The following is a 25,554-nucleotide window of genomic DNA, read 5'->3' as shown; positions in this document are numbered from 1 at the left end:
TTTTGTCGAGATATGCGGTGAAACATCAGTCCGGGTGTCGCATCAAGGAAGACGCATATACCTGCATTCTCTCTAAGCGATATAGACGATGCTCGTAAAGAGTAGGACCGAATTCTGCAAAACTTCAGGTTCAGCGGTTGGGGAACCGTAGTTCATGCAGACCCACTAGTAAGATATGAGCATATGAAACTTGGCAAGGTCGACCTAGTACGACAGTGGCGCTTTATTCGCGTTTTGTGTATGCATTACGTCCGAAAGCGTGCAACATGGGGAAAGATTGCTGCACTGAACTTTTTCGACATTCACGCGTTAGCTCCGTCTCATCTCCGCACTTTTACTTTGCCGTCAAGCCACCGCCCAGATCCCTCTACTTCTACCCAATGTCCATCTCATCCACTGCGGCAGCCGCCCTTTCTTTCCTAATTAAATCTTTCTTTGCTCTCCGCGCCGCTGCCCTAGACATGCCCTTGCCACTGCTAATCTTTCGGTATTCGTCTAGAGACATGCCTCTCCGCTCCGCAGCCGCGATCTGAGCCTGCAGTGTCTTGTCTTCCCACACGTCCATCTTGGGATTAGCCACTTTCCTTTCTTTGCGAGCTTGCATCCTGGCAAGATTTTGACGAGTGCGTTTGTCTAGATAGGTTTAGTATGGCGGCGAATGGCAAGGCTTGGTGAGACAACTCACTCATCTTCTTGCCCGCAGGCTCCGAATCAATTGCCATGGTTTGATCACCGTTCGGTTGCTGAGCCGAGCCTGCATATGATGTCAGATTCACTCACCCCAGTAGCATGTGCCAAAAGCAAGTACCCGCAGGATTCATGGACGTTGAATCAACAATTTCCCGACACGTGACATACCATTCTGCAGGTCGTCTTGAGGCGTCGAGAAGGCGTCGCCCAAGACGTCGACTAACTCATCGGCCAACGCGCCCATCTTTCGTCGGTCCTTTTGTTTTTTCTTTTCGACTTGGTCGCAGGTGTCAGGCCGTTTGCTCGCCTCGGGGAGGCGCTTCGCTGGCTCGTCTGTGATTGGTCGCTATCGCTCGCATCTGAAAATTGCTGCTCTTCCCCCAATCTAAATCCTGTGTTTGCAACAGTTGATGTGTTCGCAGATGCTGCAGCTGCTTCGGGCAAGGCGGGCGCCATTGTGCTAGGTAAAGATGGCCGAAAAGAGGATAATGCAGATGCAAAGTTGGTTGCAATTCAGAAAAGGCAAGAGGCAAAGGTTCGGCAGAAGGTTTATCCGGCGCATGTGATTTGTCCGTCGGTGTGTATTATCGAGTACCAATGCTGTGTCGCGTCATGCGCTCTATCATCTACCTCAACTTCCGCCTTTTGAGGAATATACTGTAAACATGCTATGCATAATGCCGCCCTAAACGCGATTGAAAAGAATGTGTGAATGCAAAGGATTGACGGGCCGAAAGTGTGAGAGATAATGGCCCCGCAGTGGGGGGATGGGAAGAGAAGAAGATGTGATTAAGGAGATTCGTGAGTCGTGAATGCATGTCCAAGCACCCGTTCCGGCGGCCGACCAGGCCAGTCCTATGCGCCCAACTCCAATGCCAAGCCCTGTCTAGCTCTTGATACCAACTCCAGCCCAAGCAAATATGTGATGCGACGCTATTCGTCATCGTCAACAAAGAATCCCCAGAAGAGGACTTCCTCATTTTCCCGTCCCCGCAGACGGCCTCCGTAGACATCTGCGCACATCTCGATGGGCACCTCTAGTTTAATGCAGCCGTTGCCGAGGAAGGTGAAGAGTAGCCACGAGTCGTACTCGGGGAAGGTGCCCTCCTCGTCAAACTTCCTGCTACGTATGCCGCGATTCCGTAGCGAGGGTGTTGTAGGGAGGCGGAAAGTGTGGTAGGGCAGCGTCTCCTCTGAGTCGGCGACGAAGAAGGAGTCGTTGAGAGCGAGTTCGACGGTGACGTGAGGCGATGGGGGGTGTTGTTGCGAGGGCGTCTCGTGGTGGCTCAGGTTGTCCTTGTGGAAGCGCAGGGTGCCGAAGCGCAGGTCGGTGGGCTGACCGAGAAGGTCGAACAGCTCAGTGGAGTAGAGGCGGAAGTAGCCATTGTGCAGGCTGCCCAAGTCGCTCTCGTCATCTTGGACTTGTCCGTTGAGCGAGAGACTCTGCAGCTGGTCTTCCACACGCTTTCCCTCGAGCTCGGCCGCATCGAGCGACCGGCGAATGTACTTGGGTGTGTATTGGTTGCTAAGGTCTGAGATGGCCAGCCGGCAGGCCTCACGACGGACTTCATCGCGCCGGCTACTACTTTTCACAGATATCACGTCGCTGTGGCCGTGGTCCTCTAGCGACCGCAGCAGGCCAGTCTCGAAGCTCTTGACGAGCTCCTCGAACTCGCGCATCACCCGAGCGAGGGGAGACGAGTCTTGTGCGGAGGATTTGGCGTCGCGGGAGACTGCATTGCTCTCGAGTACGGCCATTGGGGCAGGCCCTCAGCCAGTACGTGGCGTGGTCGCAGGGAGGAAGCGTGTTGGGCAGGGCGGCAGTTGCTGGACGCGGTCTTTGGGCCTTGGGCGGAGAGGGGTGTGGGTGTGCAGCGCTCTCGGCTGGTGCAGCTCCGGCTGGCACAGCAGTCGAGGCAATTGATTGTCTTGCGAGTAGTCGTCGTCGTCTTGGGAGTTTGGGGTTCGGCCGTTAGTCGTGAGGAAAAGTCGCAAAACAACAACAACAACGACCAGGTGTCTTCGCTACCTCTCTAGTGCATCAGGAGACAAAGAAGGTCGGAACCTCGAGGGAGGGACCGAAGTTTTGCTCGCGGGTCGAAGGCCGCCAAGAGTGCTGGGTAGATGCTTCCCTCTTCCAGCCCACCGGCGAGCGCTACTGCATCCCCGGCCAATGAGGGCGAGGCTGCCACTCCACGGCGATGCGCTGCGAAGGGGGCTTTGGTGTGCGACTCCCCTGGACTGTACGCAATACTGGGGCTCCAGCGGTTAAACGTCGCCTACGACAAAGGCGCGAGCGCTAACTCTTGCTTCTGCTCAACAGTCGCTGTGTGGGCGCCGCTTGTAGCAGACTGACCCAGGCGTCGCTCGCTCAGTTGATGCAGCTGGCGAACCGTTGTGTCGGTAACCAGTAAGAAGCCGCTGAGAACCGGCCCGGTTATTAACTGGGGCGGGCCGGTGATTTCGAGACACAGAGCTGCGATGGGCAATTCACTAGCCTCCAGACGAAGACAACCTCAGCGGCTGGCAAGCCCAGAGCCTGCACGGCCTGACATGACCAGGGCCAGCCTTCGCCGTCGGCATGTCTATCGCCGTCCACGCCGCCCATCAGTTCAGTAAGACGTGCATCCATCCCACGCGACGTCGCTTCCTGCTTTCTGGTCTCACTTGTCGTTGTTCCTCATCCGGCCGAACGCGCCTGTCTGCTCTGGCCTACGTGCCTGCCACACACCCTCGCACCGTTGCATCGCCACTTCCTTGACTATCTCCCAGCCCAGCCTCTTCTGATCAGCGCTTCGTTCCCTCCTCTTGGCTTACCAGCTCGTATTGATGACTGTTGTCCAGTAGGCCTGTTCGTCGGCCTGCTTTCCTCGTGCGAACCACCATGTCTACAATCCTCACAAGGCGTAATCCCACCAGGATAGCCTAGCCCCTTCCTCGGCTTTGCGCACGCATGTCGGCAGTTTGTACCTGCTTCGCGACATGTAATGCAATTTGAGGTGATGTCCATGTGCAAACTCACTCCTGCCTTTTGCAGCCTGCAAGTCTCCGCAATGTGCCGCCAACCACGCACTACGTCACTGCTGACAGTATTCAAACGACCACTATACACAGATATAGTCGTGGCGGTGAAGCGTTTGCCCTCATCCCACGGCTGATGATTTCTCGGAAATATACAATTGCAAATCTCCATGCACATCGACGCATCCATCTCTTGCTGAGCATGGGCACACGACTAACATCGCCGCTTACCGTCAGATGGGGCCTCCAGACTGTGAACTCAGTCCATCTCCCTGGTCCCAGTCGTTCGTCTTGGCTCTGCGGGCCTGCTTCGGCTTCTTACGTTATAACATCGGCCTTCAGCCTTCACGGCTGAACCGATGCATCCGTGACGACACTCGCTGCTCCATCTGATAACCTGATAAGCTGAACGTCTATGAGATATTCAATCTCATATCTATGAGAAATCAGCAATCAGGCGTGTCATAGCACACACAGGACTTTAGCGTGTATTTCATATCAGTCAACAACATGGGCGAGGCGTCCTCAATGATGAACAACGTATAAGTTGTCGAGGGAGTTGCAACAGTATGAATGTACCATTGCCCTGAGGCCATAGCAAGCTGAAGGTAGACATTTGTTCCATCGTGTCGGACAACTACCGCGCGTACAACCACAGCCATCCGCACTGGGACTGGTGCTGACCGAGCGACGAATTTAGTCAGTACAGAGCAGACCACGGCGACTACAACAACAACAACAACAACAATATTCACATCTCAGCGTCGTCAATAGAATCTATTGTTAACGCGTCCTCTCCCTATTGCAAGCCCAACATACCTTCACTCAACGACGCCGTCATGTCCACCCTATCCACTGTTTCAACATCCACTCTGTCCCCACCTCCAGAATTGTCTATCTCGTTCAAGCTAGCCACCGATGCGTCAGGTGCCGAATCCGATTGTAACAACAGATCAGACGATATCCGCGAGCCACTGGAGAAGGCCATGAACCTTATCACCACGAACAGTCCAGGGGTGCTCGCTATGATTCTGCACCACGACTACTTCAAGCCGCTTTGAGTAGTTCAAGAGATCCTACTCGCAAGCCATATAGACGTCTTATGCAGTCACGCCTCCGTTGGCAATGTGTGGGTATCGTGGAAAGCTATGTGCAAGGTCGCCAGGCATTCCGGAGACGCTCTCGAACTGCACAACGTACCTACGGTAGCAAAGCTATTATTCCAAGAGTATGGTTTAAATTACCGTCGCAGCTTGCAAACCACAATATCCATGTTCAGCGGTGCGTATTGCCATGATCCTCGGGATAGGATCTACGGTCTCATGGACTCATCATTGAAGAGGAACGCCTTGTTGTCGACTACCGAAATTTGGTACATGAGGTTTACTCAGAACTGGTGGTGATTCTCTACAAGGCTCATCGATGCCACCACGCAATTAAGGAAGAGAATGAGATGCCACATTCCTGTGGGCTCAAGTCACCAGTCACCAACACCGACCCCAATACACCATTCTGTCCCAACAGACCGATCAATATCGGACTACTGTTAGTTCTGGGCGATAGACTGCAAGTGTCAAATGGCCATTTGCAGAGTCTCTTAGCTCTACTAGCACGTATGAGGAAGCTGAAGAGAGCTTATGCATTAAATTTCTATGGCTGCCTTGATATAGTCACGTTGGGGTCTACTCCTGCAACCATGACGCCCAAGGGTGGATCAGATGATCGAACTGGAAGTCTTGAGGTTTTCGCATGCCAGCCGGAAAATGGAGGCTATTGGTGGGTCGCCATCCCGGGTAGATTGTGGCGATGTCGTCATCCGCTCCTGGCGGAACAGTCGTGATTTTACGAATGCGTCTTTGAATTGACGCGCAAGGGTCGCTTCATATCGGAATATGGCCCTTTTCAAAAGTTGGAGGAGCGGTTGAAACATTCCGCGTACCGGAGTTACGAACGACAAAGAAACAAATATGTCATTGTGCGTAACATTGATGGAGTACCTCCCTGAAGCTCCGGAACAGACCTGATCTCAGTAAGGGATGAATTGATTTCTTACATAGTATAGCGACTATGGCATTGGAAAGTTTCCCGAACCAGGACGGAGTGACGGAAACAATAAACTACAGGCTGTATGGGACTGGAAGTACCGCGTACAGGATATACGGGTTGATGAAGTCGAATTCCGCCAGCTCAATTGGTCTGGTCGGATGATCGCGGCAACACACGGGAAGTGGAACGATCGACTTTGTTTTCCCGCTGGGCTAGCTGCTTCGTGTCGACTTCGAAGCGACTACTTTCTGATACGTACATGTCTACAAACCCGCACTGAAGCTGGGTTAACACACGCGGCACAAAACTGCACTAGGAAGCAACTGAGTACATACTAGCCACACTAGGGTCGCTCATTAACTTGGAATAGCAGGTACGAGCATGTAGCTTCTCAGCCATTGTTGCCCGTTGCAACGCCCCAGAAATACGCCGCCCAAGAACCCACGACCAAGAACAATAGCGCAACAAACAACGACATGCTAATCTTTCTATTCCTCCGGCCAGCAGATCCGGACCCAAACTCCTCCCTCCGTACGTTGATGATCTCGCCCTTTGCAATGCGCTGGCGCCTTGTCCACTGGAGTTGAGCGAGGTCGCTCGTCCAAAAGCAGCCAACAAACATACTTGCGGCTACCGCAACCGAACAAGCAGAAAGAACAACGTATACGACGACGACATTGTCATAGGAGTTGTCGTCACGATCCTGAATAACTCCCGTGATGATACGGATGATGATGGACATGGCATTGTTGACGGCGATCTTGACGGCATATCCAGAACCGAAGACTTCTTGGTACCACATGGAAGTGCGAATCGAGTCGATGATGACGGTTGGACCGAACATAGACGCGACACCGTAGATGCCGAACGAGGCTGCGGTGCCAGCAAACGTCGGACCCCATGTGGCCAGACACATGGACAGCAACATGCCCAAGCCACACACTAGCATCAGGGTGATACGGTTGCCCAGAACGTCTACGAAGACGCCAATAATCGGAACGAGAAAGAAGCCTAGGTATTGCGCCAGGGAAGAGTACCACCCCGCCTTGACAGCATCCATATCGAAGCGCTGCTCAGCGAATTCTGTTGCGTTCTGAGCGAAGACGGACGCAGTACTGGTCTGAAAGAGGGAGAATGCAACGATACTCCAGAAAGTCCATGGAAGCCGCAGTACTTTCCCAAACTCGAACTTCTTGTTGCTTTCTGTGAGCTTCTCGCCGGTCGCGGGGTCGGCTGTACCAGTGTATTTCTTGCCGCACCATCGTGTAAAGAACCAGTATAGGAGGGTGGTAACGTTGGTGAAGAGATTCATAAAGACGGCGACCCAGTATACCCAGCTAAAGTCGCCCGTATTCTTTGCGATGACGTTTGCAGTAGCTTTGCCGACGAAAGATCCGATCTTACCAATGCCGAGTTCGAAACCTAGGGTTGATGCGAAGCCGTTGGATGGCGCGAACCAGGAGCTGAACACTTTGTATTGCGCGACCTGTGTGGCGATGTCGCCAAATGCCTGAACAATGGATCCAAATATCATGAACTTGTACGATCGTACGGTAGTAGCGGCTGCAATGAAAATGGCGCCTATGCTGTAAATAGCATTACCCCAGAGCATGGCACCTATTGAGATTGTACAGTCAGCGTCATGACATGATTGGAAGGTAGAGGAGAGACGAACTTGCACCACCAATCCTATCGGTAACAAGGCCGCTCACGAGGATCAGAGCTGTTTTCATAAAGTCCTCGCTAGCTTCCAGCACGGAGTATTGCGCATTGTTGATATGTAGTTCCTTTTCCATGTCAGTCGATGTACCTGTAGCGAGAAGTTCATGCTGTTCATACCTTCTTCACCGTACTCTTCATCGCGCCAGTGACACCACTACTCCAGTGCGAACCAAACCCAGTTGCCGTCACTAAGAGAATAGCAATGAGCTTCATCTTCAGCGGGATCGCTGAGCCCCGATCGCTGCCATCACGCTCACCGGTCGATGCCTCACTTGAAGCTACGACCACATCTCCAGCCTTCTTTTCGTATAAAGAAGGCATCTGTCCATCGTTGTCTGTGGTGAGGTCGTGAGGACGCTCAGAAGGGGACCGTGCGTCCATCGTTTCTGGTTACTGGAAGCAAGAGATGATCTGATAAAATAAGAAATGTCCCTGCATTTTGAGCGGCGCCCATCTTTCATTTATTACTGCCGAACGAGAACGAAAATCTCGTGCGTCTCCGCCGATAGTTCTAAATCAGGTTGTTTGCGGGCCTTTTACGAGGTAGGATCTCTTGTAGGCTGTCTCCACCACTTGAGACTGTGCGCTGCGCACGCGTTGCGACTCTGATACCACCGGAAGAATACCTAGTTTGGTAGATACGATACCACCTGCTATCAAGTTCTGCAAACCCATATTGACTTGTCATATTTTTTCCTATTGCATTGTTCATTTTTAGTACTGTAAATGTGCCGTTTCGCAAGATTCGCAGAGTCATGTTGTTCTCTGGCGTGTCCGACTGCGGTAGAAGTCCGATAAACGGCTCGCATCGCCAGTCCCAAAATGGCAAGGCGCGAAGAAGAGAATTTTTATCAGATCATCTTATCAGATTTAAGATGAAATCTAGCCACCCAGGGAATCCAGGCTACTGATAATGGATAGACGGAAGAAGGTTCACACGACCGTTGAAACATTCGTAGCCATCTCCATCCACGTCACCATGGACGTAGTTGCGGAAAATTTCGACGCGTCCAAGCACGAACATACCTCAAACTCCACGCGTGGTAGCTGCGCAGAGGCCTGGGACTAATTCGGCATCCCTCTCACACCAAATCCTTCCATTGCACGGATATCCCCCTGATGGCTCCTGAGAACTTTCTGGCCCTGCGCGGCCAGGTAGATGTGCGACCTACAGCGCCAGTTGTTTGAACATATGGAGAAAATATGACTGCACATGTGCAAAATGCTGGTCAGGATATGTATGTTTGATGGATGGTGTGAGTGAGTGGTTTGATTTAGGCTTGTGATAGTGAAGAATAGCATTAGGGAGATGCTGGTCCAGAGGATCTGAGCTATCATGAGTAGTATGCGTACACCATGCGCCCGCCGCGCTTGAATCCTCACTGTTCATGGCGAAGTGCGGTCTTGTACGATGCTTTGGTCTCTTTCGTAGAGTTTTGGGGTGTGTGCGATGGACTTTTGAAATTCGAGGAGGAGCAATTTAGGAAGGCATACCTATGGATCATGGTTACTCATTCTGGTCGGACTTGGTACGCTAAGAATCATAGACCAAAGAGAGGAGGCAGGATTGTAAAGACTTGCTTCTGATTGGAGTTTCTATGAATACCCCCAAAAGCTTCATAGGCTCGGATGCCTTCGTAATCCTGGTATACGACCTTCCGCGCCAAACGCCTTACCAATGCCGAGGGTCAAAATGCTCAAAGTTTTTCCAGGCATTATGGAGACGATAAAGGCGAACTTACGCTCACATATGACAACGTGTCCACTTGTCACCACCTGGTTGTACCTCCTCCAACCCAGTCTAATCCAAATCCCACAAGTGATGAGCCCGTAGCCCCTAACGTGATTCATGCACACTGCAGTCTCCAACAAGAACACCCTAAGGTTCGCCTCTCTGCTTCTTCTCGATCTCGTCCTTCAGACTAATGAGATCTTGCTCTGTCGCCTCGAATTCCAGACCCTGCTTGACCCATTGTGCCGCTTCGTCTAGTCTGCCCATCTCGAGCAGGCACTTGCCCCGCCTCCACCAGGCCTTCGCGTTGCCCACCTTCCTCATCTCTACACTGGCCTCTGCGTCCACAGCGCCCTCTGCCCAGTTCTTAAGTGCCATGTTCGCCTGTGCGCGGTTGCTCAGCAGCCCAGAGACCTCTTCCCTTACCAGACCTGAAGGCTCCCATGCCGGACGAGCGAGCGCCATATCGATCGCGAGGGTGTAAAGCTTGCCCGCCTCCTCAGGCTTTCCTTTCCTGAACTCGGCGTTTCCGGACTCGCGCAGTTTGTTGATTTGGGCAGAACGCTTGGGGTTGACAGGAACAGGTGGTGGCGGCGTGCCCGTGGGTGTTTCCACTTGAAGCATGTTTCTGTGAAGGTTGTTCAGGGCGGCTAGCTCGGCCTCGAGGGCGTTGCTGAGGCTTTGGGATGCGGTGATTTCATTGGTCTTGGGGTCCATCTCGAGAGGTAGGAGCGTGAAAGTATCCGGTGACTCCATGGCTGTTACGTGCTTGTTGAATATCAACTTTGTGGGGTTTGAGGCCGTATTGATCGTTGCTTAGGTAGAGGTCAAGTCTGCGCAAGTTGTGGTTCAACGTGGAGGGCGATGAGGACAGTTGGATAATTCCCCAGGGTCGTTATCGATAACGAACACGCGCTAACACGTGTCTTGTCTCTTCCACCCAACTTCACTTCTTGGTCGCGTCTGACTGAGACTCTTAATCCGATTTTTCTGTCCAGCTTCAACTGTCATCAGCAAGGTGAGAGATGACAGCATGGTGTAAGGCTATTGGACGCGAGGCTTTATCGCCACTCTATGACTACGAAATGCAGCAGCCTTGTCCGTTTTGTTGAGATCACCCCGATATGCCCCTTCTTGTCGCTGTAAACTCAACGATCCATTCCGAACATACAATTAGATCGAACTCATACGTAGCACCCGCTTCCTGTAACTTCGCCAGGAAGTTACCCAAAGCAATCCAACCACGCATGTCCACGTTACCTATCCACTTGTACCAAGCCTCGGGAGCTTCTGGAAGCTCAACAACATCATGATATAACATCCAAGTAAGGAAGTCGCAGAGTTTCGTGGCATTCAAGGCGTTGACAAACGCTTTGGTGAACTTTGGGATGGTAGGCAGGGACGGCGGCGTGGCCGAAGATGACGAGGGAGGCGTGAGCACTGGTGACTGTGCTTCTGCCTCATGGAGCTTGCTGAAGAGACTACGCAGGCCCATGTGACGAAGTTCCGTCCTAGAGCTGGAGGGCTTAGAAGAAGTGGGGGTCGAAGGATGTATGCTATCAGATGGCGTGCGATGTGCTGATAATCAGGCGGAGCCGTTCCGATACGGTTACAATATGGCTAGGCTGGAGCGACGGTTGGTTTGCGAGCCGGATATGGCTTTCGTGTGAAGGAACTGTACATTCTTTATAAGCTTTAGAGTTGATGGAGTTTCACTACCACATGGAGAGCTTTAGTTGAAATATTTGAGTGAGTTGAGCAAAAGATAACTAGCCGTGTAGAATTTCAACCTTGTCAAGAGGCTTGAGTAGTGAGTGTGTTTAGGATCTCGCCCGAGTACCCGCGGTCGTGGCCGATGTAATTGGTCTCGGCTGGTCTGATGCAACCTAGAAGTGATTGAAGGACTCGATTGTACTAAGCTAGAAGGGTCGGTAAAGGCGACACATACACGCAAACGCCCATAGCTTACAGCTGAGTGGTTGCTGATACTACGCGACTACTGTCTTGTCTGACCAATAAATCATTACCTTCAATTTGGAGTGTCTCAAGGGATTTGTCCAATTTAGAGGTTTCCAAATCTTTTAACAGTATGATTTACACTTTGTCTACAGCAGCTCTGTTACACAGAGGCAGATATGGCGTCATAGGCTTGTGCCGACAGGGTGACTGCGTGCATGTTTCTAGTATCTAGTCTTCATCGTGGCTTTGCTGCTCGTCATCGGCAAAAACCTTTGGCAAGTATAGTTTCGTGTTCTCATACACTAAGAACGTAACAACAGTGGTTGGGATGACTCGCAGCGTGTTAGGGATGACACTATAAAGGTTAGCTTTGCTTTACATCAGGGTCTAGAATGCTCAAGGTTTTCTTACCCCTTGTAGAACGCCAGAAATCCCTCGTTCCGATAAGTCTTCCTGAGCACATCCACTAGTCCGGTGTACTGCTGGGCGGCGTTATACTGTTGCAGCCTCGCTCTTATGGGCTGATATGGGTACGTAATCGCTCCAGCAAGTAGTTTGCTTCCACCGCTCATATAGACGTACTCCCAATTGCTCAGTTTATCTTGCCCACCAATATGTGTTCCCCTTCTCTTCTTCATATTCTCGTAAATGCTAAATTGTACTGCGCCGTGTAGCACACCCAGTGACGAAGGCAGAAAGCCTGCCCAAAGGCCCTTCAGTCCTCGAGTTTCGTATACGTGACGAAGACCAAATCTCATCGACTTATATGCAGAAGGGTGGTTTGCGCCGCGTTCAAGCATGCGAGTTTTCACTACCCAGATAGGATTTGTGCAGGCACCAGTGAGAAGGCCTAGCGAACGATTAGTAAAGCTTATAGAAGTTCAATCTTTCAACATACCAGCGATGATACTCGCGGAAAAGAACTCAGCACTTCCCAGATGCTCGCCCTTCTGCCTCCTACTTTGGAATAATTCTTTTAGGTTTCCGTAGAATAGAAAATATAACCCCCAACCTAGACTATTGCCCAAAAGATTTGGCCATAGCCCTCTATATAGTGCTCGGACGCCCCCTTCATCCTTGATGACATTTCGTAGTATTCGATATGAGTCGCCAGGTCGCGATCGACTTTGTGTATTAAGTTGCAGTCGGTTCTTCAATAGGTCGAGTGGGTGTGCGGCGAGGCAAGAGACGACGCCGGCGCTAAATCCAGCTACGCTCTCAACAAGAGACGCTGACAAAGGGCTCTTAGGCACGGTTGCTCGTTTCGTTTTATCATTTTGCTCTACGGTTGGAAATGCGCGGGGCATTGCGGGCTCGGATGATGGGTAGTCGAAACCGGCAAGAACATCCTCGGACCCGGCAGGATCTAGATGGAGCTGGGGCGTGGAGAGTTGGATGCTATATCATCGCTGCTGTCATGCGGTATCGAAAAAGTGCCGGCTCATGGAGGGGAGAAGTTGTCGGATGTGGACTCGGTGGAAGCTTGGGCCCGCCATCGGAGCTACCCGCGGATAGCTCGCGTGGGGTTACGTCATTTGTGCGAGATGCGGCATACCACGACGGTCTGCCTGGGCGGCACATATATGCTTCATACAGGTAAGGAGCTATGATGAACACTCAAGCGAGGAAAACGCTGTATTCACACTATATACTATGCGTACATGACACGATCAGACTACACGCCAGCACCGAACTTCTGATCCGAGCAACAAGTCGAAGGTGCAGCGCTCTCGGGCTTCTTCTCTTCTCCAAACGCCATGCGAGAAAGTTTGTCTACAAGCGTACTACCCTGCTTAACACCGCTCGGGACGCTGCAATAGCTAGGTGGAATGTCCATACAAGGGTTGCGTGTGAAAAAGTTGCGCGGTCTTAACAATAGTGTCATTGGCTCAGCAGGCATGATAGGGAAGTCTTCCGGTGATGGAAAATGTGTGATTCCGAATGTATGCCACAAGACGACATCAGTATTGTCAAGATTCTCGTTAGGATTGGCCTCGATCCAGGCGGGAATGCCTTGGGATGGCTCGCCAGAGGTCTGGGGAACGTGACGGCCTGCTGGATGGAGTTGTGTATCATCGTCTGCAGCAAGTCAGCTCATGTTCCCACACACAGTATACAGCGAAACCTACACTTTGTGACATGTACTGCGTGTCTCGCAAAACCTGCTCTCTTCCATACCAAACTTCCAGGCTTTGGTAGTAGATCGGGCACTTCCCTGCTCACCAGTTTGTAGGAAGCGGGCTTCTTGCTGTACGGGTTTAGCTTATTAGTGTTTGACATTTCCCATGTTCTGCTTGTCCCGCCATTGTAGTCAGTTGCCGCTTGTTCGGGTGTGCTGAGCTTTGTCTTCTTCGCGTAGAAAGCGTTGCCGTACTTGTTCTCTGCACTGCCGACTTCGCCTTCACCTCGCACTGCGTCAACCATAAAAACGGTGTTCTCCGGACCATCAATGTTTGGATCTATGCGCATGCAGAACAAGTGTTGGTGGTTGTGGGCATTTACTCCAGGGTAAACCTCGGTTCCCCAGCCCTTCAGATCCTCGCCAGGCAGCATGGCGTAGGTGTTCAGAATACCAGTAAGTTTGATCTCCAGCTGGATGGTTCCGTCGAGGTGGAAGATCCAGTATACGCAGTATTCATAGTTTGCAGCTGTGAAGATTTGCGAGATGATGAGCTTCCGAGCACGAGTGACAGTAACGCTGTCGTCGCGAAAGTCTGTGTGCTTGAACAGAATACCGGCATCTTCCTCATGGATGCAAATAGCGTTCTTAATCGTTGTTGCCTGGCCTGCACGGTTGACAAATGCAGCGTCCATGTAGTGAATCGCGCCCTTGCAATCACATCCCAGGCTTAGCGAGTTCGTCATGTAGCCGCCACCGTATTCTCCCAGATCGAAGGCATGTTTACGCTGATGTGGGTGTTCTGGATTACCATACGGCACAACCATCTCTGCAAGCGACAGGCGCCAAAAGGTATCGCGAACGGTGCCTTTGTCGTTGAATGTAATGTTAGAAAGGACCAGGCCTTCACGGTAGTTGAAACCAATGTGTAGCTTCCAGTTCGCCCAGCTGATGTATCGCCCATCCAACTTGAATGAGACGCCTTCTGGCTGTGTGATGTTGATGGGCTTCAGATCGGTCTTAAATCCACCTTCGGCCTCAATAGCAGCTGCGTGGTAGTTGTTCGGTGGAGCCTGGTTGAGCGGTCGCCGGACTGGTGGGACGTCGATGTGGATGATCTCCTGGGTGTCGGAGTTGTAGATAGGGCAGAAATCCAATGGGTACGTGTATTGGCAGTCATCAATGTGTGGGCGGTAGTACATGAGGGCTTGCTGAAGACGGACTTTGGTGCCGAAGCGCTCATCGTAGCCTATCGTCCATGGATCGCAATAAACTTTATGCATATCCTCTGGTGGGATACCAAGCAAGCCGCATTGTTCGATAACTTTTGGATCTTTCCGTACAATCGTCTCTACTATTTGCAAATCTTCCATAGTAATCTGAACACAGGTCAAAAAAGAGTTCAGTGCATTGAGATCTCCTCTCAACTTACGAGTGGTTGCACGTCATCGGTCAACGCCCAGTTGACGATCTTGCCTTCAGTCAAATCTGCATGTCCATCATACACCTTGCTCCCGCGGCAATGCAGACTACATCAGCAACTCGATGTGGTCGTGGTGTATGCTCAGGGTCTTTCAACCATCTCATCGTCTCCACTTTACGCGGCTCCAACAACGTGATGGCGTTGAAGAAGACATCGCTGTGATCTTTTCGAATGATAGCGACTGCACGCTCAATTTCTGATTCACTCAAAGGATCGAACGGGTGTGGTAGCTCTCCAATACCCGTCATGTGCGAGGCTGCTTGCTTGAGTCGATCGAGCGCCATTGTATAGATATGTTGTAGAAGTTGTTGGGGGAGACTGACGGTGCGATGCTATCAGGGCCCAGCGGGGTTTTATACTTTCGAGGCAGATCGATGGCCCAGCGGCTCAGCAGCGCAATCTCAACCGTCTGTCTATTGACTAAACCGCTGCTTGTTCGCCAATCAGATAAGTCATCATTGCATTGAATTATTCCTAAATGTCAACTCGCTGTCTTAAACGCTCTTATCGAGGCGAGAAGAAGAGGCCGCGGGACTATCGCGCCATTCTCGGTTAGTTTGCCCCACTTCTCCACGCACGTCGTCCTCTGGGCAGTTCAGTTTAATGCATCGCGTGTACGATAGCTACCATCTTTGGATGCTGCTTGTTCTATCACAGTCTTTTCATCAAAGCTGTGAGGATTGTTGTGGCATCTTGATGCGGTAGGTCCACGCGACGAGATGTTGAATGGCAGACGGTCATGACGTCTCGCCTCGGACAAGAAGGTCCGACTCTTCGGCCTGTGAAGTCCGGTATCGCAAAATCGCAACACAGCATAATCACAACGCAGCATGGCTACTACATAAGGCTTTCCAGCTCTGTTTTGAAAGGAAAGACATATATATATATATAGATAGATAGATAGATAGATATACGCGGTCTAAACCCTGGTTGTAAAATGTATCGTTGATCGGTAATCTCACAGCGTGCCAGATACGAGCTGAATGTCCAGACAAACTTTTCCTGTCGGTAGTGAAGTCAGATGGCTACACCCACTGATTATATATTGTTTTCATGTTCCATCCTCCGTGCCAATACCTTAGTTCATCTCTTCAATTGAGTTCATCTCTTCAATTGAGTTCATCTCTTCAATTGAGTTCATCTCTTCAATTGAGTTCATCTCTTCAATTGAGTTCATCTCTTCAATTGAGTTCATCTCTTCAATTGAGTTATCTCTTCATCCGACGTCTCACCAGTCTCCTCGCTAGACTCATCGCTTCGATCAGTCCGCTGAAAGACTAGACATCCCATCCGAACTCCACCTCGTCCGGTTCCAATTCCTAGCTGACGTCAAAACAATTGTCCGTGAAAGCCTGGACGACGTCTTGATCATTGGTAGATCTTACCTTCTCCGAACATTCCATGTAATTTTACCCAGAACTTAGAACGATACATGCCGAAATCTGATGCGTCCAACGTGGGCTCACGATATCTTCAATGGTGGAGTTGATATTCTCTACCAATATGTCGCAAACGGGATTGTTTCCATTCCAGACACTGACCTCGATCCACTCGATCCACTTCAAATAAGGTTTGCGAGGCGTCTCCCCATCTAAAACATAGCTGCGTCTGTTCTAGCTTCATCAACTAGCTTTTTGCTCTTTGCTGTCGCAGCAAAACACGAAGCGAGGAACGAGCGTAGTGTTGCAGCGTAGATGCATAACAATCAAGATCTGTAGGGGCTTTAGATAACATAAAGCGCAACCTCCTATTAGCTAATCAAAGCTCTACTGATATTAATTAGTAGGTAGCTAAGCAAAAATTATGTTTTTATATAAGCAACCTTCTTAGGTAAAAAGAGACGTTAATAGAAAAAGCTTATTTGAATTATGCAATTCTCCTTCAACTAATAATCTATAGATTATTTACTTGCAGTATTTTAAGTAGTTATTACAAGTAAGGATTACCTTAGTATAGCTGTTATAAAGGATAAACAAGGTTCCTTGTATATATAGTACATGCATAAAGCATTGCCGCACATAGTATAATTGTATGCATCTAGAGCGATAGCAAACCTCAGGCGTGTTCCATTCACGCGTGTCAGGATCTACGTTGAACAAGGTATCAAAGCCCTTACGCTCTTCTTCAGCCAGTCCCATGTTCTGCGGAATGAGTTCGTTTTGAACATTGCGGACATTAGCAAAGATTTCGGGAACGAAATGAGCTTTACTGAGCCACATTTCTGGGTTTCGCTGTCAATTACAGATTCAAACTCTTGTCGAACGAGCTTTGAGGCGGCGACTATCGCGCCTTCGATGTACGAGAGAACGAAAACGACAACTGGTGTCGTATACTCATCTCGTCTCGCTGTGGGTATTCGATGGTATACGCAAGGCGTTTATAGATCATGACATGGAGTTTCGCTGAGAGGCTCAAGAACGGGGAATTGGTGGCAGTCACGTAAGGGTGCACGACTACGCGTGATCTTGTCATCGCAGATTAGAGGCACCACGTGCTATATCTTGGACCGAAAGTAAGCGCTCAATGCGTCATCAGGAGGTCAGGCTGAGCAACCAGATCCGTGCAGTACCAAGCTTTTCCTTACTGATGGTACATTGCAGCACTGAGAGCCATCAACAGTGCCTTTAGGGCGAAGTATCAATATTCGGATTTGATATCAGGTCTTAGTGGTGCCGTATCCATTTCTGAAAACAAGAGACCAATCGTATGCCCCCCTAACTCATCAGACTGTCTTCTCGGTTTGTTCTCCAAGTTGTCTTGACTTTCGAGTGAGGAAGTCAGCAAAATTGATCCTGCTCTACTTGCTGCAACAGAGTGTGAACGAATGAAAGTTACAATCACTGGTTGTCATTAGCTACAGGACAAGCAATATCCTTGGAAGGTAATGAGAGGATTTGGTCACACCACTTGATTACAGTGGGAATGATGGTTCATCGATAAACTATTGGAAGAAAAAAGAACAACATTAGTCTAATCTTCTCGAGGTGTTCGTCGAGGACGCAGGATCTTGTCTTAGTCGAACGATCTGCAACAGGTCATAAGACGATGTTTGTAAATCACAAGCCTTCCTAGTCTGCCCGTCGACCGACTTCATCGTCCTCAGACCGGGTTTCCGGAGTTTCCCAAAACATGTGGGGGAAGGCATCGAAGTCGGCCTCGACCGGCGAGGATCTACCAAAAGTAAAGTGACGTCACAAGGCGCAGGTACATCCAACCTGCCCCATTAGTCTTGCTTTCCCCATACAATCTACCTAAGCGCCCACCTGCAGGGGACATCCGTGACATTTCAAACAGCTACCCTCCATCTGGCTAACGCGACGCCACGACAGGGGGGTGCTAGAGTACTGAACATATTTGCCGAGGCGAACGTTTGAGATCTCTAGACCCACAGCATGCGAACACGAGACCTCAAAACGGCGCTTGAGGCCAACGACGATCACGATCAAGACACCTTTCCCCCCGAAAGAACGGCTATAGGCGCGTGATTACAGACTACAGTGTAGACCGCAACAGATCGCTGGAGTGGTGAAGGCACATATCAGGTAAGTGGCTCGAGATTAGTTCTGTTAGCTAGAGCGCGGTCTGCACCTTGGACGTATCTGAGGAAGCATTGCTCCGGGGCGCTGCTGCAAGAAACCATGGGATGCACCTGCTCCATCGAGCAAACGTTTCCGAACGATATTGCAAGGAGGTGTGCATATCCGACTGATGCCATGCAGTAGCCGTTAAGCTGCAAACACGGCAACCTCCCGCAAGCATGACTTGCAGGCTGACACGTTCTCCACAGTCAATACGAGACCCTTTCGAAATGTTGACGCCACAACGGCCCGCCGCGGAAGGATGGAGGCCGGTGACCGAGTACGAACACTTGTGGGAAGCGAGTTGATGGTGGCGGTCAGCAAGGCAAACATTGCCCAGATGCGGGCGATGAAAGGAAGTAATGAGTTTGGTACGTTATCTCATATTATTATCAATGTGGTCAGGCTGCCAGTGTTGCATTTTTCTCTAAATTTCTTGTTCCGGCGGCAAGTAGCAGAAAGGCGTCCGAACTAACGAGGTGTGTCTACTATCTGAGCAAAGATCCACGCAATGGCCCACTATGCAGGTGGTGAAGGAAGAGCTCTCAGACCTCCAGTTCTTGGAATAGCTTATTTCCGCCTCTGCTTTTGAGATCGCTTCAGTTTGGTTAGGCCATCGCAATTTCCACGCCTCTTGCTAGTAGCGAATGGGAGCTACTCTACCTTCACTACCCTTCCAACTTGAATTTAGCCGAAAGATTTGTTACACCTCCTTCTTCTTACGGCCTTGTTTGTTCGTTGACTGTACACGTACTAGAATATCTTTTAGCTCCTCCTAGCTTTTCCAAACCTCACGAAGTTGTGGTGGTGTCAGGCGATGAGGCACTTCTCCAGTGAACAAGCCGTGCCGCTCCACCTCAAACAATCTCTGTGGTCGCCTGATACTCTTAGTAGCGTATCATCCATCAACTTCGTGACTACTATAGCTAGTTTCGATGGAGGGGGACGAACGATGTTACTCCATCGCCTGCTCTCGTACGACATCGTGAGCTCTACCCCTGGTATACCTCGGTGGCTTACAGGATGTTCAGAAGATCTTCGGACGATGGGGTCCATTCTGGGGGCTAGCGACTCCATCATGCTCGCGAACTCGAACACCGGACCGGTGAAGCATCCTAGATTGCATGGCCGGCCTTCCGCCTCTCACGTTAGCGAGAGGCCCCTTCGGTAATTTGCCTTACGTGGATTCACGATGTAGTGCCTTCGTGCCGCTCAGCACGATCAATTTAGGGTCCGTGAAAAAGTTATATAGTCCTCCGGTTGCACAGTGTAACAGTCAAGCAATTGGATATTCATTCCAGCTGTTCAAGTCCGAGCACCCTTTCCTGTTTCAGGCGAGAAAAAGCAACTTCTCTACTATACTTAGATACCTAATCATCGCATCCTCCTCGTTATGAAGAGTTCGACTCTTCTGAGCTGCCTGTTCGCAGCCGGTGCTCAGGCCTGGATGCCTGCAGACCGCGAACTCCCAGCCTTCAACCGCACCAGCAACTATGTGAGCAAACGTGCTCATTCACTTCCGAGTTGGAAGATTCGTGGAGTCAACCTCGGCGGCTGGTTGCTGTCGGAACCATGGATGATGAATCAAGAATGGTCAGAAATGGGCTGCGGTGACTCCTGCTCCGAATTTGACTGTGTCAACAAGCTTGGCCAAGCTCAAGCAAACACTGCTTTCAATGGCCATTACTCTCGCTGGATCACTCCGAGCATGATCCAAGATATCCACAATGCCGGTCTAAATACCATTCGTATTCCAATTGGATATTGGAGTCTTCACACCCTGGTGGACAGCAGCGAGCACTTCCCTGAGATGGACCTGAAATACCTTGATGCTGTTATCCAAAAGGCTGCGGACCTGGGTATGTTCGTTGTCATCGATCTGCATGGTGCGCCTGGTTCACAAAAGGTAGGAGATGCGTTTACTGGACAAGTAAGTCTTCGAACTTTCAATCCTCCTTGAGTCAGCTCTGATACCTATTGCAGTGTCTTCCTGAGGCATACCTTCCAGGCTTTTTCTCGCAAGCCAACTATGACCGCGCGACAAAGTGGCTTGACTGGATGACCAAGCGTATCCATAACACTCCATCATACAGGGCCACAGTCGGTATCATCGAAGTTGTCAACGAGCCGCAAACTGGTCGTGATCAAGGTGGCATGCCGCAAGCCGAGAAAGATACTCTGACACAAAAGTACTATCCACAAGCTCTCGCTGCTGTCCGCAACGCTGAGAATTCTCTGGGCATCTCCGATGACCAGCGCCTCCACGTCCAATTTATGGACTCTCAATGGGGCGCCGGAAACCCTAAGTCCAACCTCCCTTCAGACTCCAAAGTTATCTTTGATGATCACAACTATGTCGGCGGAGCTGTAACCTCAACAAAACCCGATGCCAAACAAGGCGACTACATGTACTACACATGCTACACCGACAACCGCCAGACCGACGGCGATAACCCTAAGATCGTGCAAGAATGGAGTCTCACTGTCGCCAACGAGTACAGCACTGAATTTGACTGGAAGAACGACGCCAACACGCCTTTCTACAAGCAGTGGTTCATAGCGCAGCAAAGACTCTATGAGAGGACTAACGGTTGGATCTTCTGGACGTGGAGGACACAGCTTGACGACCCAAGATGGGACTACAGTTACCTGGTCTACAAGCAATGGGTTCCGACTTCCGCGGCAGGACTGGACGCTAGTGCGAACCAAGACGTCTGCAAGACGTACTTCGGCAGGAGAAGGAGGTCGTGGGGAAAGAAGTGAGAATTTGATTGCGTCTACCCATGCTTGCGATTCCGCGCAGGAGGGGGCTCAGTTCCCGTTTTTCGTTTCCTAGTGCTTAGTCGACCACGAGACGATTAGTGAAATTTCTCTTGTTACGATATTTTACCTTTAAATTATAGTATATATTAACGCACTGCCGAACGGCATTGCTTGACTGCATTTTCAGATCATCATGATGCAAGCGCGGCTAGAATGATCATCCCCTTGTTCCACGATATGGCCACAACGCCAAGTATTTAGACACTTCATGCCAGGATGACCACGACTCTTAAAGTCCAATGGACGAGCGGTGAAACTGCATCGTGTGATCTATCGTCGTGCGACGACCGGTCACGATCGACAAAGGGTGGATGTCAGAGTGACAACTTTTTCTCGTAGATCAAGGAGGTCAGGCGACTGAGAAGGTCGTCGAACCATCTTAGTCGGGTTGTGCTAGCGGCGCGGTATAGTGCCGACGTTGACCGTTTTAAGAGGTCAGGTGGTTATGTCAGCTAGTGTAACTGAGAGGGTACTACAGAGCATGAGGAAGATATAAAGATCAAAGTTGGAGGAAAGAAAATGTAGTCCCGATCGAACACTTCCAAATGAGGTGTCTCTGCTAGAAATTACTTACTGTTGATGTTGACAGGATGCGCTTCATGACGAACCTTGTCTCCTTTTGTAGAAGGGTTGCTTCTAATCGTGTTCGAGCCCTAGACGGGTTTGATTGGAGAAAAATACAAATAGTTCGTTTTGTGAAATGCCCCTACATGGCCGTTCAAAGAATGAAGGAAAGGAATCAAGTCTTTTTCCTTCATCAATTAATCACGGAAAGACATCGTAACAACTGTAACAAGGTAAATATTCAATTCAACTCTGCGTAGACGAACCGCAGAGTGCTGCATGTAACACCCAACCCAGGCCTTGCAGGCGGTATATCATCTCATAACGCCGGTATTGCAAACGAAAAGATGCAAAGGCAAAAACGCCGACCTCATCCAATCAACGCCGATCCATGATTGCGTTCGCGACCCTAAAATACAAAGAATTAAGAGATATTAACAGGCCGTGGCAGGCACGGTTAGTCGTTAGTCGTGACTTCAGAGACGTCATGAACGCATAGGTAAAAATATCAAAATGTCCGAAAAGCAAGAACGGCCAGGCTAGCTGACGCTCTGTGAAAGGGCTGAAGATAGATGTGACGCAAATTTGGCATCAATGCCGTCTTCCTGTACACCAAGGCCTATGCCACTATCGTCGTGGTTCGGCTCTTGCTGTGAAGGGTTCAGGTCGTACTCGTATTGAAAGCTCATGTTGTATTGTGATGATTGTTGAGCAAATCGTCCAGCATTGACTGATGGTCTTGCGTTAGTCAACTACCATGTGAAGCCATGTTGTGAGTGAAGAAACTCACCTTCCTGATTTGACCCGGCATCCTGAATGGTAGCGTGGCTAGCGTTGGAGATGAAAGACTGATCTGGGCCGAAATCGGCTTCTAAGCTGCTATACCGGCTTTCATTGTTACTGCCGCTGCCGCCGTTGGTCATGGCTGCATTGAGAGAGTCACCCATTACAGGCGAGTAGTTGGACGAGTTCCAGTCTGGCGGTGCATGACCCAGGAAACCACCTATCGATGCTAACCATTGTGCCATTTCATCCACGAAGACCTTGGTAAGCCACCAACCTTGGAAACTGATGCCATTCTCGACCGTGATTTCTCGGATGGCAGCTGAACCAAGTGCACTAATGCAATGCATGATTGTGCGAGCGTGTGCGCCAGGGAAGCGAGACGGTAGACGTGTTAAAAATGCTGCGATGCGATCGATGACGGACTCTGAAGGGTCGGCGGGGGGATCAGGATACGCTGCGCGATGTATCGACCCGGAAGGCAGTTGGATCTCCTGTGGTAGCGGGCCCAACATCGATCGGATCTCAGTGGTCAGGATGTTATAAACTTCCTCGTGTGCACAAGAGGCGGGCAATTCGTTCGCGATGATGCGCTTAATGTTGACGTACTGGAGCCAGTCGGCAAACATCTGGGTGCGATGGCTCTCTGCGGTAAGCATTACGGCTGCAGCGTGCGCAGCGGAATTGACGCGGAGCATCTGTCGGAGAAGATGGGCGAATAACGTAGCGGGTTCTAGCTTCGCCTCAAGTACATGTACGGGGAGAGACGCGAACTTGGCAGTAATGTGTGCGTGTAATGTCTTCGCAACGTTGTCGAGAAATTTTAGAACTGGCGGCGGCGCCACCTGGAGAGTGAGCTGAGAGACATTGCGAATCATCTTCTGGTACATCATCCAGTCGCATTCTTTGATCCATGGGGCCAGTTCGGGTGATGCAAACAGCTTCTGGACTGGTACAGTCAAGGTCCCGTGGAAAGTACCAAAGAGGCGGAAGAATTGTTTCTCCTTGCAGTATCGTACTGAGTCCACCAACGAGACAACGTGTGAGCGGTACATGGCAACGAGATTATCGGCAGAATCGGGATCGGTACGTGCCGGTAAGTACGGTTTGATATCCGGCAACTCTACCACAAAGGCATCGGGGGCTTCGAGGATATCTGGTGTTGGAAACTTGAGCTCGTGCTCGTACGATGTCTTGGTACGTGTGTGCGACGGGTGGAACTGAGACGAGTAGATATCGGTAAACAGAACGCCGCGTGATGAGGCTGGAGTATAGTAGCTACTCTGTGACTCCACTCGCGCTTCCCTTGGGGGGAATTGCGTGCTGTCTGCAGGTAAGCGTGGAATAGCACTGGAAATTGTCAGCATTTCATATGAAAGGGGCGTGAATGAAACATACTCGAGGTTGAGCCTCGGTGTCCCAGAGGCTTGACGCTTCATGGCATGGAGTGCACTGGGACCGTTGCTGCCACGACGTGACTCTTCACCATTATCGTTGTCGTTGATGAGCTCCAGATCAACGTAGTGGTACTTTGACTCTCCGCGAACACCGAGGCGCCTAGTCTGGATACCGGGGAAAATCACGCGAACGAGCTTGCCAAAAGATGCCGGGTTCAGAGGGATAACGCGATCAGTACCGCACCGCTCTGCGTACTTGGAGTAGACACGGTTGCGCGGGACTGACGTCTTTGCAACACGACAGACAGACTGTAACCTGGGAAGCGTCAGCACTCTTCCCCGATAGCGAACGCGTAATACCTACCATAACATAGCGAATAGCTGTTTCGACTTCTCTGCCTTCGATGTCCTATCATTCTGGATGACCTCAGCTGCGACCTCCTTCAGATTGCGGCCTTCGTTTTGGTTCAACAGCTGGCGCAATTCCTTGTCGTTGGTCGCTGCGCCCGAGGTTGACGGCCTCTTCTTCTTGTCTTCCGTGTCCATTGGCGGTGCCATGAAGCTGTGTTGCTGTGAATGTTGCGAATGCTGGGAGAGGGAGTTCTGGTAGGCGTGGTGATCTGGCTGTGGGGGCTGGCCGCTTGGTTGGGGATGGTTCGCAGTCGGGTCGGCTGGGTAACCAAGGTATTGCTGGACACTTTCCAGACTCATGTTGATAAGCTGGTCCTGCGCGCTGACTTGTTGTGCGGCTTGTAGTAGTGCAGGCTGTAGCGCTTCACTGGTAGTGAATGGAGCATGGTACTGTGGCTGTTGGGGAAATTGGTTGGGCCGCGGCTGTTGCGGTTGCTGAAATTGCTCGAATGAATGTACGCTCGTCGTCGACGCGCGAGAAAGAGGACGATTACTTCTAGTAGACATTGACGTATTCGATCGTGACCGGCGGATATCGGTCATGGTGCGGGTGCCGGCTGGCAGATTTTCCGTCTGTTTACACCAAAACAATGCGATAACAACGACGCTGAGGAGGCGACAACACAGTCGATGGAGTGTAGAGAACAAGCGACGAGGAAGGTAAGAATGCAGAGGTGTAAGGAGTATATTCGCGAAGCTGTTCGCGTGTAGCTCAAGTCTCAGCTGTTTTCGGGGTTGGCGGGTTTGTTTGTTTGGGCCAGGGACTAGCTCAACACGTTGTTCCGTCAGCTAAGATGTCACCAACGTGGTAGAATGCTACAAGGAAGAATATCCGGCTCCCAAGAGTGTCGTCGGCGTCGTCGGTCGCCCTCGAACGGGTTTGTTGTGGAATAGGATTTGGATGTTTACGCTTTCGTCTGAACTCGGTCGCACCTGCAGCAACGGAGACTGGCCGGCGCGCTTGGACCAGAATAGTCACATGACTATCGTCATAATGCCCGTGCAATGACACTACTCTCTAATTGCCAATGTAAAGGAAAAAGAGATGAGTGAATGCAACATTATCGCCATCCAGGATCTGGCTTCGTCGCAACGCAAGATAGACGCACCCGATTTTGTCTTATCGGAGTGCAACTGCTGCGTTCTGGCTGGCTCGTGAAAGGCGGTGACGTATTTAGCGATGACGAGCCCACTTCCTCCATCCCACAATCTCCAGGCTCCACGTT

The 25,554-nt window shown here is 50.7% G+C and overlaps 9 protein-coding genes across 9 annotated transcripts; 2 read left to right on the top strand and 7 right to left on the bottom strand.

Annotated features, from left to right (window-relative positions):
• Nucleotides 1-373: 373 nt before the first annotated feature.
• Nucleotides 374-1,146, bottom strand: ALTATR162_LOCUS10491 (uncharacterized protein; the record flags this gene model as incomplete). Its single annotated transcript, XM_043318127.1, has 4 exons — nt 374-633; nt 686-754; nt 859-1,036; nt 1,096-1,146. 4 exons carry the CDS (start codon nt 1,144-1,146, stop codon nt 374-376), a joined length of 558 nt encoding a protein of 185 aa, XP_043174062.1.
• A 477-nt stretch (nt 1,147-1,623) lies between these two features.
• ALTATR162_LOCUS10490 (uncharacterized protein) lies at nt 1,624-2,448 on the bottom strand (the record flags this gene model as incomplete). Its single annotated transcript, XM_043318126.1, has 1 exon — nt 1,624-2,448. One exon carries the CDS (start codon nt 2,446-2,448, stop codon nt 1,624-1,626), a length of 825 nt encoding a protein of 274 aa, XP_043174061.1.
• Nucleotides 2,449-4,550: 2,102 nt separating this feature from the next.
• Nucleotides 4,551-4,772, top strand: ALTATR162_LOCUS10489 (uncharacterized protein; the record flags this gene model as incomplete). The annotated part of the gene is made up of 1 exon (XM_043318125.1): nt 4,551-4,772. The coding sequence occupies one exon, from the start codon at nt 4,551-4,553 to the stop codon at nt 4,770-4,772; it is 222 nt and encodes a 73-aa protein (XP_043174060.1).
• A 1,376-nt stretch (nt 4,773-6,148) lies between these two features.
• On the bottom strand, nt 6,149-7,860 carry ALTATR162_LOCUS10488 (uncharacterized protein; the record flags this gene model as incomplete). The annotated part of the gene is made up of 3 exons (XM_043318124.1): nt 6,149-7,374; nt 7,433-7,544; nt 7,597-7,860. The coding sequence occupies 3 exons, from the start codon at nt 7,858-7,860 to the stop codon at nt 6,149-6,151; spliced, it is 1,602 nt and encodes a 533-aa protein (XP_043174059.1).
• Nucleotides 7,861-9,358: 1,498 nt separating this feature from the next.
• ALTATR162_LOCUS10487 (uncharacterized protein) lies at nt 9,359-9,967 on the bottom strand (the record flags this gene model as incomplete). Its single annotated transcript, XM_043318123.1, has 1 exon — nt 9,359-9,967. One exon carries the CDS (start codon nt 9,965-9,967, stop codon nt 9,359-9,361), a length of 609 nt encoding a protein of 202 aa, XP_043174058.1.
• Nucleotides 9,968-11,398: 1,431 nt separating this feature from the next.
• Nucleotides 11,399-12,477, bottom strand: ALTATR162_LOCUS10486 (uncharacterized protein; the record flags this gene model as incomplete). The annotated part of the gene is made up of 3 exons (XM_043318122.1): nt 11,399-11,525; nt 11,582-12,020; nt 12,069-12,477. The coding sequence occupies 3 exons, from the start codon at nt 12,475-12,477 to the stop codon at nt 11,399-11,401; spliced, it is 975 nt and encodes a 324-aa protein (XP_043174057.1).
• Nucleotides 12,478-12,845: 368 nt separating this feature from the next.
• Nucleotides 12,846-15,056, bottom strand: ALTATR162_LOCUS10485 (uncharacterized protein; the record flags this gene model as incomplete). Its single annotated transcript, XM_043318121.1, has 4 exons — nt 12,846-13,249; nt 13,300-14,668; nt 14,722-14,818; nt 14,869-15,056. The coding sequence occupies 4 exons, from the start codon at nt 15,054-15,056 to the stop codon at nt 12,846-12,848; spliced, it is 2,058 nt and encodes a 685-aa protein (XP_043174056.1).
• A 4,687-nt stretch (nt 15,057-19,743) lies between these two features.
• ALTATR162_LOCUS10484 (uncharacterized protein) lies at nt 19,744-21,113 on the top strand (the record flags this gene model as incomplete). The annotated part of the gene is made up of 2 exons (XM_043318120.1): nt 19,744-20,280; nt 20,334-21,113. 2 exons carry the CDS (start codon nt 19,744-19,746, stop codon nt 21,111-21,113), a joined length of 1,317 nt encoding a protein of 438 aa, XP_043174055.1.
• A 1,163-nt stretch (nt 21,114-22,276) lies between these two features.
• Nucleotides 22,277-24,871, bottom strand: ALTATR162_LOCUS10483 (uncharacterized protein; the record flags this gene model as incomplete). The annotated part of the gene is made up of 4 exons (XM_043318119.1): nt 22,277-22,467; nt 22,528-23,870; nt 23,919-24,233; nt 24,282-24,871. The coding sequence occupies 4 exons, from the start codon at nt 24,869-24,871 to the stop codon at nt 22,277-22,279; spliced, it is 2,439 nt and encodes an 812-aa protein (XP_043174054.1).
• Between the last annotated feature and the right edge of the window lie 683 nt (nt 24,872-25,554).

Source organism: Alternaria atra (genome assembly GCF_907166805.1).
Source record: "Alternaria atra isolate CS162 genome assembly, contig: 34, whole genome shotgun sequence".
NCBI lineage: Eukaryota > Fungi > Ascomycota > Dothideomycetes > Pleosporales > Pleosporaceae > Alternaria > Alternaria atra.
The sequence above is the reverse complement of the archived record's forward strand: the minus strand, read 5'-3'. Positions and strand labels throughout refer to the sequence as shown.